General features: G+C 33.9%; 1 protein-coding gene across 1 annotated transcript in view; it reads right to left on the reverse strand.

The window, feature by feature from the left end:
- The window catches only part of ELP4 (elongator acetyltransferase complex subunit 4), a 146064-nt gene that overhangs the window by 86559 nt on the left and 42059 nt on the right, over positions 1 to 17446 (reverse strand). The window contains exons 6-7 of the mRNA XM_042785353.1: positions 15321 to 15405; positions 9813 to 10001 (exon numbers count right to left, since the gene is read on the reverse strand). Of these exons, the coding sequence (XP_042641287.1) occupies positions 9813 to 10001; positions 15321 to 15405 (274 nt within the window). The remainder of the gene's footprint in view (positions 1 to 9812; positions 10002 to 15320; positions 15406 to 17446) is intronic.

The following is a 17446-nucleotide window of genomic DNA, read 5'->3' on the forward strand; positions in this document are numbered from 1 at the left end:
ATGACTTCACAATATACAAATATTTACCACTTGTCACTACTACATAATTGCCAAAGGATTATAAATTGAGAAGATAAAATACTAAGAAACATGGCTTAAATATTTCTTACCATTCGTTAATAATTACTGCTCAGAAAATCACAGAATTACGCATACATTTTATTTTGGTAAAAGAAGTTAGATCTCTAGTTTTATAGAGAGATACAATTTGTGTACTTTCTCATTATTCACAAATCCTGAAAATAAAAGAATAACCACTGTGCCAGAAAGTGTTATATCAGTAATTAACAAAGACTGTAAAGTATAACATTCTATACTTATTCTGACTCTAAATTAATTAGCACTGTTGTCAGTGCTTGCACATAAAAAATATGCTAACTGAACTCTGAATTTTGGCTCTAAAATGAATGTACACTCCGACCACTGGAATACAAGATGAGCAACAGTACATCAACAAATTTTGGTATGTAGAAATATGTATCAATATCACAAGAAAACTGAATACAAGTGTGATAGCTTTGCTGGAAGACAGATATCCTACAATGCCTTCAGTGATGAGAAATCCACATTTAGGGATTCTGACTGACTAGGCATCTTCTTTTACCTTTGATGAACCTTACTGACTATAACAGAACTTAGTATAAATATCCGTTCATATGGCTGAAATCACAGAAGCGTTGATTTTGGTTGATTTGTTTGTATGTCCACTGTATTACATTGGTTAATTTCAAGCAATGAATACTACCTTTTAATAATTTAATACAAGTTACAAAAGCAAAAAAAGTACATGTAGCAAAGACATGAACGAGTAATTAGATGCAACATACTCTTAAAAATGGGAAGGGAGTAACAAAGCATCTGTTGGTCAATATGCTACATGATGTATTAACTCCAGATTTTGGTTGTTCTCTTAAAGTTGCATTCAATAATATTTGTCCTGACAGTATAAATAAACTCAAGAGTTTTTCAACTGAAACTAGTTAGAATTTGTATTTTTGTTTCTTAAAAACTCAAAATGCTTGAGCAATGATTTTTTTATCTTACACCTCAAACACTGTCACTATTATGGGAACTCTGCAATGTTATTAAAGATGAAGGTGGATGACACAGTATCCAATTAAAAAATTCTGGATAAATTATCAGGAAAAATAATCAACCAGGAAAGAAAAACTAAATATCACACACTAAAAAAAATATCTTTGGATCTTCACTGAAGATGGATGGCCTGGACTTGTCTATTACTTGAGCTATAAAAGAATCTAATGCCAGCAAACCTTGGCACCCTAAAAAATAAAAAGTATGTCTGTTTTGCCATTGGAGGGAAGACCTAAAGGCCAATGGTGAAATGAGTGATGACTCAACATAGACAAAACAAGCAAGTCAATAACAGTTGCTGCTGAGGCCTACAAAAATGAAAGTGAAAACAAAGACTATGTAGTTTAAATCAACCTTCCATCTGTTGATCTCCAAGTGCTTTACAAAAGACAGGCAAGAGCTGCATTCCTCATTTACAAGTCATGTAACAAGCACAACGATGTCATATGAGTTGTCCAAAGTCACAAACCAGTCAACAGTGAAGTGGGAACCAAACTCAGCCTTTTGTTGAAGTCTTGTCTATTTGAGGCTTGGTTTAGGAGGCTGCAACTGTGGTTTGGGGTACCAGGAAAATATTTGGTGGTATCATGAAGATGATGTCGGGAGTCAAAGCCCAGAAAGCTGGGTGCTGAAAATCCCATTATTATCTGGCTGAAAGAGGTGACAGATGTACAGGGTATTAAAAGGTGACGCTTTTTCAGCTGAATCCCTGTTCAGTGTTTTCTGACTATTTCCTTAGCATTCAGTAGCTGAAAGCACGGGCTGCATGTGACTATGAATGGTTCTGGGGTATAGGGCTCTTGCATGAGTCCTGCTGCAGTGGGTAGATGAAATAAGCCTGATTGAGTCCTTCTCCAGTGAAGGGTGAGGAGCTGGGATGAAATGAGTACAAGATCCAGGGGCCGAGATGAGCCCAGCATCTCCCATGAACACTATCTGATCCTTATTCATGAGATTGTCTTATTGGTATAAAAGCATATATGTGGAAAATTGTATGTTATTTGTCTTCAGTTATCACAAAAATGAAGTGACCATTTCAACAGATTTGTTTACAAAATTAAACACATAAAATATTCAATGTTACAAGTTGGCCATAGTGTATCATAAAATACAGATGCAAAAGTAGACGGAAAGAATGAGAGTCATATTGCAAAAGAGCCATTAAAAAACTGCTGAAATGAATGTATTTGAGACCAAATGGCTTAACTAAAATCCTATGACTCCATTGGGAATTATTCATTATAAGAAAAAGGTTTAGGCGTTCCTTTTGTTGCTATTTTGCCTGAAAAAAAAGGTCATTGCAATTTGCTTACCAATTCAGAAAGGCTAACTATTGCTGCAACTTTAATTCTTTAAACAGTGAATTGCATTTTATTCACAGGTGGCCAAAAAGATCTTCCGCTATTTATTTCACTTAACAGTACACAAATATCAAAAGGAACATCTAACTGAAGTTGGTAATCAAGTGGCAAGATTCTGAAATATAAAATAATTTAAAACCTGAATCCCTTAGTCAGTATAAAATGATAGGCTGTCATCAGGAGCAGGCTGGCAAAGCTAGGTCCAGATGGGAAACTGGCTGGGCAATAAGAGGTAGGGTGGAAATGATGGGTAGGCTGGAAACGATGGGAACCCAAGGAAAGACATGACTGCTCCCTCTGCTGGCAAGGTTCTCACCTGCTTTAATTTTTAACTAATGAGTAGGTATTTCTTTAATTATTTAGGATGTAGCCAATAAATAATGCAGAATGTTCCTTCCTCAGTCTGTTGCTGTGTGTTTGCACATTTTTGAACTTATGGTGCCCTATTTCACTAGAATAATTTGCCATAGAATTAAGGCTCAGATGGATATGGTAGAATTACTGGCTTTATATTTTAATTGTTCATAAAATGAAAAGCAAGATTAAGCTATTTAACTTTCAAAATATTCTATTTTACAATATATACAAATTTTTTATTTAATTTACATATTTCATAATATGATAAATTGCTCATCATATTGTAATAAAACAAAAACCCTTTTATGTAGCACTAAGATACTATAAAATGAAATACTCTGCAACACAAACATACTAAATTACATGTCAAACCAAAAAAGTGCCATTCTTCCATGGGTAAAATTCATGACCAGAGAATTCAGTGATAATGTTTGCATTAAAACTTAATTAAAAGATGCAGATAAGTCATTCATTACTTGATTTGTGATATAAATTAATAGCTGCAGTAAGAACATTCAGAAAAAATCTGTTCTAGGATTTTGGCCTACAACCAGAAGCTCCCAGAACAGGAGGGATCAGCTTTTTTTGCCCACTGTTCTCATCTGAATCCTGGCTGAAAAGCTACTCCAGCTCCCAGCTTTCCAGAAGGCTCCATCCCAGGAATCCTCGCCTGCCATTTGGTTTGCTGATTTTAATCTCACAGGACTTTCTTACAGTGGCTCCACTATGCTGAACTGGCACTTGCTCCTAGAAGTGAGTTATTATTAAACTTGTAGGTCAATTGTGGCACTAACAACTCTTTGGAAGCTTTCAGCCACGGTGTACAATTTGCTGGTCTAATTAAATATTAATTCTAAGTGTTACATTCTGTGGCTAAGAGCTTTTATTTTCCATCATCAGTCTGGAAGAGAAAGAGGTTACAAGGCTAATTTAATCTTTTTTTTTTTTTTTTTTTTTTTTTCTCCTAACATTAAAGCTTAACTACACAGGCACAAAAACATCATTAAAGATGCAGTATTCCTTTTTATTATGATTATATAGTAATTAATAGAGCAGGTCTAAACAAAAAAATGTAAAATAAGATTCTGAAATTTCAAGGTTTTTAAACAACACCAAAAGTTCATATAAAAATGCTTCTAAGAAAACACTGCGCAGAAATTCAATATTCAGTTATTTGAAAATCATTTAAAATGGGAAATACATATGCAATAATTTAAATATAAAATACCTTTACACAGTTATTGTTCTCTGTTCTTTAAATGCAGCAGAAAAAAGATAAACCTCATATTTAATGCTAGATTTACAGGGCAGTGTTTTCAAGAACTTGTACTTCTCCTTATGTAAAAAATAGTATTGCTTCAGAAAAACAGTGCTATGTTCCACTTTCTAAAAGAATTACTTGCTTAAAGCAGATAACTACTTTTCCTGCATTATATAAAGTCACTCTTCTAATCTTTACTTATTAGTGTCCAAATGGGCTCAATACATGAGCTTCTTCCCTTCTGCTTCCATAACAGTTGTGTCCATGTCTGGACACTGGGCATTATATTAACTACTTAGTCCAGTAGCCAAAAGATTCCATATGCTTGAACAGATGACTATCTCCATACTGTGATGGGATATTTAACTGTTTAGGTCTAATATTGCAGTTGAAAGATTTAGTTCTAAATCTTACCTAATTCTTTAAAGTTTTCATATGTGTATTTTCAGATTACATACATAAAACGTGAAATAAAATTGCAATGTTGCATATACTCACTGACTTTTAAAGCTTAACATATTCATTTTGGAAAAGTGATTTTTTTGATTAAAAGACAGTGTGTTGATGAGATGGTGATAGGGATGTGTATATAGTGTCCTTCTAAAAAGTAAAATTTATTAAAATGAGAAGGCAGTTTTAGGTGTGCAATTTTACCATACAATGTGACTGCTCATCATAACATAGCTAAGTCAGTTAAAAGACAATTAACATGTGGGTACAAAAACATGCTTCAGATGTATACTGTATTCGTTTTTGAAATGGGTAGTGGTTACCAAGTGGTAGAGCTAGAACACAGCCTGTTGGCAACCATAAACTGATTCTACAAAACAACAAAATATTTCTATTTCTTCTGCAACTCGATTAGCAAATACTATCAACAATAATAGAAATCAAAATCAAAACTACTTACTGTTCCACAATTTAAATTTTGAATTGTACACTTCTCTGAGCGTCCTACTTGATCATAATTTTAAAGATGCTTCTATGAATGTCTAGAATATCCAAATCAGTATATTCATATTTGAAAGTTATGTAGATAACCTGTCATACCTGTCATACACTCATGAATCTCAATATTTCTTTGTACAGTTGTTAAACTGTATTTCTCACATACAACAAAAGGCAACATGCAACATTAGAAAGCAAGTGAAAAAACCCAATATAGAAAAGTATAATTTAATTTTCATAGTTTCTATTTTTGACAGCTTGCTTAACTATGACATAGAAACTACATGACATTTGATCTCAATACAAATTTGTGTGCACTGGCTACCTCATCAAATATATTTGAAGGTTATTCAGTATTTTACACCTTTGAACTCTCAGAAGTTACAGTTCTAAAGGCAAGTAATCGCTCTTAGCTCCTGCCATAGGAATAAAGCTTTCAAACTGTGAGAAATTCACCAGCTATTGGAGTTCACATCCTATAATCCTATATTAGAAATGGATTCTAAAGCACTCTATTGCTTGACTTCAAGTTTAGTTGCTAAATCACTCAGTGTGAACACAAAAGGCTATGGATGTGAAAAGGTTTGTTTCTGAATTTTTCTACACTGAAACATATAGTAACTTATGCACTTCAGTGAATTCAAAGCATCAAAACATTAATATTGTAGGAAATTAATTTTTTAACATACTGGATGAAATAATGAAAATACCTTGCTAAACAGAAACTCAGACTCTGAGGACAGGTTCTGCAACAAGACTTATTCATACTGACTTTTCATTAGTCAATTAATTTCCCTTGGTACATGCAGACTAATACAATTGTTAGTTCTTACAGTAATACAGCTTCAAGTTCAAAATAAAGGATGGCTTTAATAAAAGTGTTAGGTTTTCTCCCAGTGAAAATAATAACCTACTCAAAAAAATATTACTTAAGTGATACAAAATTGGGAAGAACAGGAGCAGAATTATGAACATTATTTAGTATTTTGGGGGACAGATGCTTTTGGATTTACCAATGGTTTTTAGTAAGTAAAGAGAAAGAAGAAAAAACAATAGGAAAATACTTTAAATTCTAACGTAGGGCTTTTGCAAGTATAAACCAGTGACATTAAAGTCCTTTAAGTCACACTCTGTAGCACAAAAAGTTGAGTTTTTTTTTTTTTTTTTTTAATTAGGTACTAAACCATATAGATTACCAACATACAGAAATAAATGTCCTTACTTGTTTTTATAATATTCCTTAAATCTGGAAAGCGTAAAAACAAATAAAATCCCTCTTCAGTCTGCCCTCCTTGATCAATGCTAGATTTTAAAAACTGAAGTAATTTTCCTTTTTCAAATACACCATCTGATTTCAAAGGTACAATGCATTTTCAAGAAGCAGTAGAAAGACTTGAAAAATAACCTTCTATCAACTATTTTAATCATACTTGTAAGTATCTCAATATTTATTACCTGACAGACAGTGTAAGATAAGAGTATGTTCAAATGGTAGAAAATATCAATCAAGCAAAACTTGTCACACATCATCTGAATAAAATTCATAATTGGGTTTTTAGTGTCATTTTCTTGAAATCCTCTTCCAGAATATTTTTTGTGGTTGAGAAAAGAGAATTTTCTTTTTATTTCATGCACTGTTTACATTAGAAGTTTTGTGAATAAAACACAAGGAATCTGTGTTCTCTAGTTGACTACAATTTCTTTAAACTATTCTGAAAAAACTCTGTACACAATCAGTTTTTTTGTAAATTTGTGGGTTTTACCAATATATAATCTTACTATAGACTGTGAAGATATTCAGTGTCCTGTCAAGCTGGGTGAATGAGCACCATCTTTGGATAAATGCAATTCAAAGTTATCAAATCCAAGACAATGAATAGCTAGAATAATGAAAGAGCCACATTGGTGGATGTGTAGCACAGAGGGAAAAGCATAAAACCCAAAATCACTGTTTAATGTTCAGCAGTCATCAAGGAGACAAAGCGGACATTAGAATGTAGGAAAAGTGAATAAACAATAACAGCATTATTGTATTACGTTACTGTAACAAAGTAAAATCTGATTAAAAGTGACTCTCTAACAACAGATTAAGGCAGCAGCATGAGAAAAATACAAAACAATCAGAATACAGAAGAGATAAAAAAGGGAGGCTCATCCTATTGTCTCATCAGCCAACAATAAAGATGAAAAGTAAATTTATGACAAGTAAAGGCAAAATTAAACTTTCAGAGAAAGAATGAAACCAGGTAGATTTAATTTGTGGAACTCCCTGTCACAGTACAACATGTGAAGTATTTGGCAAAATATATAAAAGGAACCAATCTCAAACTACATATATATATATGCATTATTCATATACTACATATAAAAAATATAACTAGTCTGGGTTGGAAAGACATTGTCCCTGTTGAAAAACAGTACTACCAATAGTGAGTTTTATTTCTTCTTCACTGGAGTAACTAGTACTGGGGGTTTGACAGAAACAAGATACGGTATGAGTCACTGCTAAAAATGTATTTTTTCAAGACAAAGCAGGTAAAAATGCAACTGTTTTTCTGCATATGTTATGCAGACAAAACCTAGATTAAAATGTGATTTTTGAATTTATATTTACCTTCATGGAAATTATTCACACGAAGAATTTACTTGTAGACCACCTAATTAATAGTCGAGGGGCAAAAGATAACCTATAAAATATGGAACAGTAGTTGAGGGAATAAACGTGGAATTTCCTACATCTTCAGAAAAATAATGTGCATTTTCTATGCGTTCAGTGTAGTGACTTTAAATATCAACAGAGGAAGCATATGCTAGAACTTATTCTGATCAAATTAAATACATACACAGAAATGCACTTGGAAAAAAAAAGTCCCTCTCTCTTATTCTCTTGGAAAGAAAAGATATTTTCTTTACTTTTTTAATCCAGCAAGAAACCTCAGCAACAGAATGGTGAGTAGCTGGGTTGTGAGAATGTGAGCAGCTGCTGTTATTATAACTAAAGGTCTGTCTACGGCTTGAGCCTGAGAGACCACATGTTCGGCTGTCCTCTCATCTTGCCATCCTCACCAATTAACTATTAACATGGAGGGCTGTACACATGCTCTCAGGGGCTCTTTAACAGGCTTCTTGGAGAGTGGAACAACTACACAGCAGGGCTCTGGGAACTGAGTAATGTGGGGTATAAGGAACCCTCAGCAGCTTTGCTCCTCCTAATGACAGTTTTCTCCATAGTTTAGTGCTTAAAGAAGGATACATGAAGTTTAACAATTTCAAAAAAAATGCAATGCTCTCATTTGTTTAAGGTTGCTAAGCAAAGATTCTGGAAATAATGCTTCTCTTTTTTTTTTAATCAGAATATTCTAGCACTTACTGTAAAACAATTCTGTAAAATTAAAAAACCAGGTTGTAAAAAAGGAGTTATAATTTCAATATTAAATCCATGGGAATTTATTTATATGGAGCTTATAAACACAGAACCAAAAATCAACTTCCCAGATAAGTTTGCAACAAAATACTTCACCCTTCAGTTTGTTTCTGAGTCGCTTCTGGACTTCTTCTCTAAAATACGATCATACTTTTTATCGACATAATATATAAAAAAAGTGTACAGTGAAACAGATTACATGTGCCAGTTTTGGATAGGTAATTCCAACATGTGAAAAGAAGGATGCTAGTTTTACATTCACAAATTCTATTCATTGCATTAAATTTTATTGTCAATCATTTTGAAGGCAAAATGCCATCTAATATTTAAAAATAGCTAATTAAGGAGATGGAGGTTTGTACTGCAAGAGGAATATTCATACACTTTTGATCACAATGGTAAAACTAGAAAATCAAGTTTATCTATTTTCAAAGCAGTAAGTGCATCAGTATCTATGTAAATAACATCTGCAGGTATTCAAACACCTTTACAAAGTGCAATACATAAGAGAGAGTCGTGTACTTATCTAAGATAGGATTTAATCTAATGTTAAACTCATCTACTCTGAAAACATTTTGTATAATATGAGGCTTTATCCAGTACTTTTTTACTATAATCAAATCAAATTAATATATAAAATTATAGGTTCTCTGTTCATTGTGAATAATAATTTTGCTTTTGTAAGTTACATTACCATTTGCAGAAAAAAAGACTACATTTTCCCTTTTGCTAAAAAATTTTATTTCCAGAAGATACATTTAAGTTTCCGTATACTCTCATGAAAGGTGCTGTTAGCAGCTTCTGATTTGGCAGTTGGGAAAATTACTCTGATACCATAAGTGGCTTGCTCCTGTGCCAATACAAATTAATATTAGAATTAAAGAGTAAACCTGTATCTTTCAATTCTTGGCTTTAAAAGCAAGATCATACATCAAAATAATGAGCATGACAGATGAAGACAGTGGACGGAAATATCTTGTATTGAAACTCTAAACAGTGTTCTGAAGGCAGTGGAAAAGTGTGTGTGGGATGTTGTGAAAAAAAATAATGAAAAAAGAGATTACTGGCAGGTTTCTCTGCTTTTTTACAGTTTCTGAAATTTTGATAGTTTTTCAAAATAGACTAAGAGCCACATAAGGCATAACTGTATCTAAGATAGTTTTCTGCTTAGGTCTCAGTAGATTTTGCAGCATGAATGTCCCACAAAAGTATAGAAACACTATAGTGAAGTTATGTTTTAACTTTGCCTTTTGAATAAAATCAGTTTTCAAAATGTCCAAGATTGCATTTATTTTCTTACCATGAACTTAAAATTTTTGCTAACTGATGTGTCAGCTATGAAATTTAGCAAAGACAGCATTCCTACCTGGATAAGGTGAGCAGGCACTGTGATGATACAGGCTGACAAAGATTTTCTGAGAAGGCCACGGAGAACATACAGAAATTTTGTAAGGCTATGAATATCTTCAGGAGTATCACTGCTACAAATGTCATCACCCCACAACATGGAACCCAGACTCTGAATTCCTATCCGCAAAATATTCTTTTGTTTTTTCTATTGAAAGAAGAAAAAAGCCACTCGTTATTTTTTAAACATTGAGGAAAAGAAGATGTAATGTATTTTAAAAATACAATTTATAGAACTTATATCCATTATAATTACATAGTTTACATGATCAGAGCCTAATCTCAGATGATCTTATAAAAATTACAAATGGAATGGCATTTCTTTCCACTATTACGCTATGTCAGATAAGCAAGTACAAGTGTAAGAGCACGGAAGTACCAAAACCTACTAATTTGCATTTTTTAACCAACTAAATGTAAGTATATTCTGACACAAAATTCAATAATACTATGATTTTTTTCCTTTCTCTCCTCCATCACTGCCTTGAAAAACAGGCAAAAGAATTTTTTCCCCTAGCTTTAAACTGCTCTGCTGGAAGGGCCTGAGAGTAATCAAACACTTTTCCCTCTATTTTCAACTTTTTGCTGTGTTACCAGTCTTAACCTGACTATTCCATCTCTTTGCTTCAGTTTCACTTTTTCTGCTGCTTCTACATGAACAAGGTCGGTGGCCTGCCTCACCAACCAATGGTGCTTTCACTAATTTAGAACTGTCTGTATCATCTACATTCCTGCCAACTCCTTCCAGCTAATGAAGGAAGGTTTACCCACAGCTATGAAGAAACAGTCTGATGGAGACATCAGCAGATTGTCTCTTAAAGACTACACTTTTCTGAAAGTCCTTGACATTAGTGTTTGTGGATCTGCTTTAGTTAGCTACTAGGTACTAGACTCTAAGCTGTTTTGACATGCAAAATTCTAAACAGCCTTGTGCATTACCTACCTAAAGACTTTGCTACCCTGCAGTACACTAGCAGAAGAGCATCCAACAGAGGCAGTGACTAAGATAAAGCCGCTTTTCTGAAGGGGCAGATTATGAAGCCAAGTGTAATTTGTTTATGCAAAGTAAAATGTCATCTCTCATGATGACAAATCTAATTTCTGCTTATTTCATGTGACCTTTCCTGGTGATCTTTGAGAAAGATTTCAGGTATATTTGTTATCAGCAGCTGAAAGAGAGACAATAAGCACCCTTGTTGAAAGACTTCCTGTACAAGGTGATCAAAGACATACTTTTAGAGTCCAGGGTTCATACTTAAAGGTTAGCTTTTTTAATTTTTTAAATATATATATATAAAAATACTAGTTTAGATAAATAAAAGCTTCCAGGTACTTTTCATTACAGAAAAGTGCTTTGATAAACTGTAGATACTAATTTCCACCAACTGGAATGAACAGCAACTCAGTAACTATCAAGCACAAAACGTTGCACAGCTGCTCTGGAAATCCAGAAGAAAGGATTTGACAAGACAGGAGGCTACTATTATAAATACTTCCTTCTCCATATTGGGTAGACAGAGCCTGAGTTGTGAAACACAGTTAGTACCACATGGCTCTGCATTTATCCAACTCTCATGGCTTACACAGTGAGCTATCTGCCAATTCACTTACAACCTTTGTGAAACTCTGGCAGATTCATTAGTCTCGGGCTTTGCAGGCTTTTAGGCTTTACTTATGTAAAGTTAATTTTTTACACTACTGTAAGAAGATCAGGATACTAGTACAGGATAATATGACACAATCTGACTTCTCTATGATATTTGTTGGCCTCGAATAGGAAAAGCAGAAGCTAGTCTATTCTATAGTGACTTATAATCAGAGCAGATTCATGCATTTCTTTATGTCTGTTTAGGCAACAGTACAAAATCAGGCATTTAAGAAAACTATTTTATCCAAATATAATAGATATTGACCATGCAGAGAAAGTGTTCTGGCATTTCAAAAGTCCAGAGCAAATATAAATAAACCTTACAGAAACTTTTTTAATGAGAAAAATATTTTTTGCTTATGAAGAATATCCATAAGAACATCATAAAAACAGAGAAAAAACTGTATCAGAATATCAGTTCTCTTATTGGATGATGGATGACAGATGTTTGTTTCACAATATTAAATCATAAGAGTTTTAAAAGATAAAACCATTCAAACACCAGAAATATCAGATGTATTTATTTTGGCCAGTAACAGCATTTCTACCAGTATAATTCTGTCAGGCCCACAAGGCCCTAACAAACAGCTTATTCCATAACTGAAATATTAGAAAAGCATAAGTCTAATATTCTATAACAACAAATCTGCAGTAAAGATTAGGATAACATTTTTTTAGCTATACCACTAGATCTTTTATAATCTCATTAGCATGGGAGTTTGGATTTTTCTGACCTTTTTCATGTAATTTTTGTAACAATGTTTTCTTTGGCAGCAAGAATTCTGATTATGAAGAATTAAAAAACCCAATTCCAAGTGAACAAAAAAACAGTCTCCCCCCAACTTTATTACCCTGAAAGTCACCCAACTTGAGCTCCAAAGTATACCAAAGAAACGTTAAGTAAATATAGTTGCCTACGACAATTCTGTTGTCAAACATGAAACCCCCAAAATATTCTGAAACAAACAAGTGCTATTCTGTATGGCTTAAAATCATGCTCAATTTATAAAGGATGCATACTTAATGAATTAAGTAATTTATACTTAATGGATTAAGAATTACTAGGAGGTTTTAGAAAGGATATAAAGCTAATGCTTGTATTTCTAGGTTACAGGTCATTCAGACCCTGAATTTCCAAACAGGTCTTGGCATAGATGTTCCAGTCAGGGTGAATGAACAGGTAATTGCTTTGGCTAACTTCAACCAAACTTTTCTGTAGTCTAATACCTCAAACAGGAATTATTGTCTTGAGGCCCACAAAGTCATGCATGACAATCAAGAAAACCCAATCTACGATGGCCAACAGCATATGGTTCTATAAAACTGTTAACTAATCATAGTAGGTCCTAGAGATGCCTGACCATTTTATCAGAGGTTTACTAAACCTCTAACAGTAGTTTTCACTGATTTTCCTAATTGTGTCAATCCTCTGTCAGCTGGGGGGAATCATATTCTGCTCACTTTTCTCCAAACCTCTCTCCAAATACTGGTAAAAAGGAATAGTAAGTCTAAGTGTCATTGACATACTGATGTGAAAATAGCCAAAAATAGCTGAAAGTTTTATGAGTCATGTCAAACTCTTCCTCGGAATCCAAATCCAACAAGCAACACACTTCTAGACTTCCACAGCCTAGTGATTTTGGAAGGATTATACCTAACAGTACAAAATATGAAGCATTAATGGCATCAGCTTCTGTCATTCACAGATAGTGATTAATGGATCTACTTAAAGTCAGTAAATAAATCTCCTGAAACTTCAGTACCTCCCTGCTACATTTTGGTCCTTGCAATTTTCTACAAACTTCATGAAAGCCACTGCCAATAGGACCCACCCAAAGGGGAGGGGATTATCTGGGGGGAAAGAGCATACATGCACAAACTTCTCGGAAGCTTGTGTTATTATTATATATAGGAAAGGACACAGTTCCGGAAGAATACAGGCTGGTCCTTACTCTACAGTCTTTGTATCTAGCTACTTAAAAAGTACTTCTAAGTCTCAATAAATAAAGGGGATACGGAGTAGCAGAAAAGTGAACTTCTGCTAGATTTGGAAGATAAAAAGATCCAATGTGTGTTCTGGGCCACAATTACATTTAACTCTGGACATTCTTTTAAGTGTGTGTTATATACTGCCTCTAAACGTACAAAATTAGAGTCTACAAAGAAAGATGATGCATGGGGAAAAGGAAACTTAAAAGAAAGTAACAGAAACTGCTCCAGGAAATCATATGCATTATCTCCCTTGAAATAGAAACAACTACGCAAGTGCTAATGGCTTTCTAGATGGATAAACTGGCCTGAAAAAGGACTCTTTTTCTAACTTTTAAAGCTTCACCTCAGAAATTTATATATGTCATTTAGCAAACATATACTTTTAAATTCATCTGAATTAAAGTTCTGGTTTTGCTTTATTGACACTAGTAAGACATTCTGAAACAATGAACAAGTGCAGAAAATAACTATTCATGTGTTTTAACTTTTCCCTGCTTTCAAGCAAAAACCCTCAAAATATTGGCTGTGGCCAACCTTCATTTTCTTTCACATGTGAAAAAAATTCATGTATATACAAAGAAAAATAAGAAACACCAGCCTAATCTCTTCAGTAGGAGGTTGTTTGCTGGCTTGAAGGCTGGCAGGGTGTTTGTTTCACTCAGCACTGCTCTTTGCAGCCGGCAAGCTCTGGGCTTCCACAGGGCCTGTCACGGTGCAGGAGGAGCATCTCTGCGCACGGTGCCTATGGTAGGATGACATGCCTGTTGCCATGGCTACCACAGCGAGCGAGCGGGAGAGGCGCCTGTCAGGGACCAATTTACTACTCCAGACTGGCACTGCCACCAAAGGGAAGGCAAGCTCTCCCATAAATCTCAGCAGAGACTGAACACCGAGCGCAAATAACCTGAATTTACATACAACTGTTCTGTGCAGGTAACAGCTCTGAAACATACTGTTAGACATGAAAATATCCATTCCAACAGTATCTTCCTTGCAAAAATGGTTTCTAAGATATTCAACTGATAATGGTACACAGTCTTTTATTATATTCTTTGAGGCTCTCCAGCATCTATACTAATTAACTTCCACTGTAGTAACATTTCTATTGTGCAACAATAAAGATAATTACCTATCAATTAAGCATCAATATATGTAATTTGTTATTTTATTTCCATCAACTCCAAAGGACTCACATACTACTTAATATAACAAAGAATAATAGGTAGGGCACTGCTCAAATTAGAAAAGGGCTTTCAACAGATTATGCTTAAAATGGTTTTGATTACCCACAGTATGGCTTACGAAGAGTACAGAGATCTTTAGAAGGCTGGTAAGCTGTTTTGATTTGTAAGTTGAAATAGCATTCTTATTTCTTTACTTGTGTTTCAATGTTTGCTACATAAAGATGCACACCATTTAATTAATTAAAAAATTCACTCCATTTAAAACAACATTGAAAAAATCTGAATGCTCAAGATTAAATGTTCGAAAAAAATACTGTAGGGGAAAATATGTTTTATACATTTTATATATATAATTACATCATATTTGGCAATCCATTTATTAGCTAATTGCACAGAATATGCATTTTACTAATGTTGATTTAAAGTTCTTTCTCTCATGGTCTGCATATCTATAACATGCAAAAACTCCAAATGTACATTAAAATATGAACCACACTCTATTTACTCTGCTTGTTTATTTTAGTAACACTTAGAAACAGCTTGTTCCTTGTTACTTTGTCCAAGACCTTCTTGTGCCACCCTTGAAAATTCAGAAAACAGCATTAGTTACAGGATTATAGAAGAGTACGAGGGTCTGCAGTACCTGGGGATCAGAGCCATCAAACCCTTCCTGGTAAATGATCCTCTGAATGGACTGAAGCAGCCTTGCGTAAGCACTGTGCATATTACTGTTGGTAGGAAGAAACAGTTTAGTAACACATTTTAATATTCTGCTATGTGTCTCTAACAGTTATATTAAAAATAAATATAAGTAGATGCAGCTTTCAGTCTGAAAGTGTCATGTAGAAAATAGTGCCATAGAAAAAAAACCACCAAACCTCTTTGAATAAAAGTTGACATTATAAGCAGTTGTGATTGCTTCAAGTTACCTAGTTCAGTGCTCAGACACTTAGTGAAAGCTAAAATCTCTAGGGATTAAGATAACTTAATTATGTCAGGCTCACTTACATCTAAAAGATTAATGATTGAATGTATCAATTTAAAGTTGTAACTGCTACAGCATAGTACAAATCTTCTATAACTGACAAAGATCTACCCAACTGTTATTCCAAGTATACCTAATCAATGCCCTGCAGAACAGAATTGACTATTACTGAAAATTTTCATACATACAACTGCTACAACAATCAGTACTAACAAAAATGAAACAGACAACATTTTCATAATTAAAAAGTTCATGTAGTTAATGAGTATTATTTTTTTAGTTTTTTTTTTCCAATACCACACCAGAGCATAAGATCCATTCTGCTACACTACAGTTCCATTTTGTACCCAAACACTACAGGTGTTATTACTGCTTTATTTGCGTGACAGCAGAATCGTGAGGTAGAATTTATTTTATGTATTATTTAGAAAATATTACATATATACATATCTATACATATATAAAAGCAAACCAGTAGATAAAAATGTATTTAAGCAGACTTAAACCAAATGGAAGTTGAGCAAATTGTCGTATCAAAGTCTTAAAAGGTCCAACTCCTGCATGTCCAAAGCACTTCTTCAGATATCCATCCCAGCCATGCTCTCCAGTCTACAGGCTAACAAATACAAAGGACAAAATACAAGTCCTAATCTTTACTTTAAAAAAGCAAGTCAGTTGTTCACTTTTAAAAGACACATACTGTTGTCTTAAATCTCATAAAACATACTGGCTTGTGTGTCTGGACTTGACGTAGGTTCCTCGCTGCACCTGAGAGTTTAAGCCCTTTTATCTTTTCTAATTTCGGCATTTCCTTGTAGTCTCGCTAATTACCATCAATGGTTGTGGATTCAAACATTTTTGTGTACCTCTTGGGAAATATCACAGGTTATTTTGAAAATTTTGCCTCTACAAATATTCCTACTTCCTCCAATTAATTTATACATCTGGTCTGATAACAGTCCAGGATAGAAGGGACCTCAAAAGATCACCTTGTCCCAACATTAATGGAACTATTCCTGTTACTTTAGTAAGAGCCAAAAATGTTATCCAAATGTATTCTATCAATGAATACCTAAATAAACTGAAATAAACTTGCTTTCATACTTTTGCAGAGGAGAGAACACAACTTTTCTGAGAAGCGCTTAAGAGTTGCAAGCATCTTTCACACCATTGCTTTCACTCAAAATTCTACATTTCCTTCAAGAAAACAGTATCAACCCAAACTCAACCCCCCAATGATATATTTGTTATAAACATCTACAATCAAAGAAGTTATACAGTCATAATAATTTTGAGTTTTGAAATACTCAATGTCAGAAAACATTAAGAGATGACCTTCTCAGATATAAATAAAAGGAAGTTTCCAAATTAAACTCTGTTTATTTGTTTTCAGATTTAGTACCATAGAATACTACTGATGTTAAAGTGATGTACCTTCATAATTTAATATTCTCTATGAAATTCACAGCTGAAAATAATATATATATATAATACTGCAACTGGACATTTAACATGTAAAGTCTGTCTTGCTATACAAGAGTATCTCAAACAGCGAAGAAAGAGTAAATTTTTGCTTATGAAATCAATTACTTTCCAAGTGTTCTGTTGCAAAAGGAATGACTATTAAATGTTATATTTATACTGTCTTGCAGGTGTCAGTTTACAGGGTAGGTGGAGAGGAAGAGGGCTTTAGCCTGCACGCTAGCCAAAACGTGTTCCCTCTCCATGTCTTCACATTACTGCAACACACACACAATCCTTGTTGCTTACACAGTGCTGTGATT

The sequence above is a fragment of the Tyto alba genome, unplaced genomic scaffold (assembly GCF_018691265.1).
Source record: "Tyto alba isolate M040663 unplaced genomic scaffold, T.alba_DEE_v4.0 Super-Scaffold_8, whole genome shotgun sequence".
Classification (NCBI taxonomy): domain Eukaryota; kingdom Metazoa; phylum Chordata; class Aves; order Strigiformes; family Tytonidae; genus Tyto; species Tyto alba.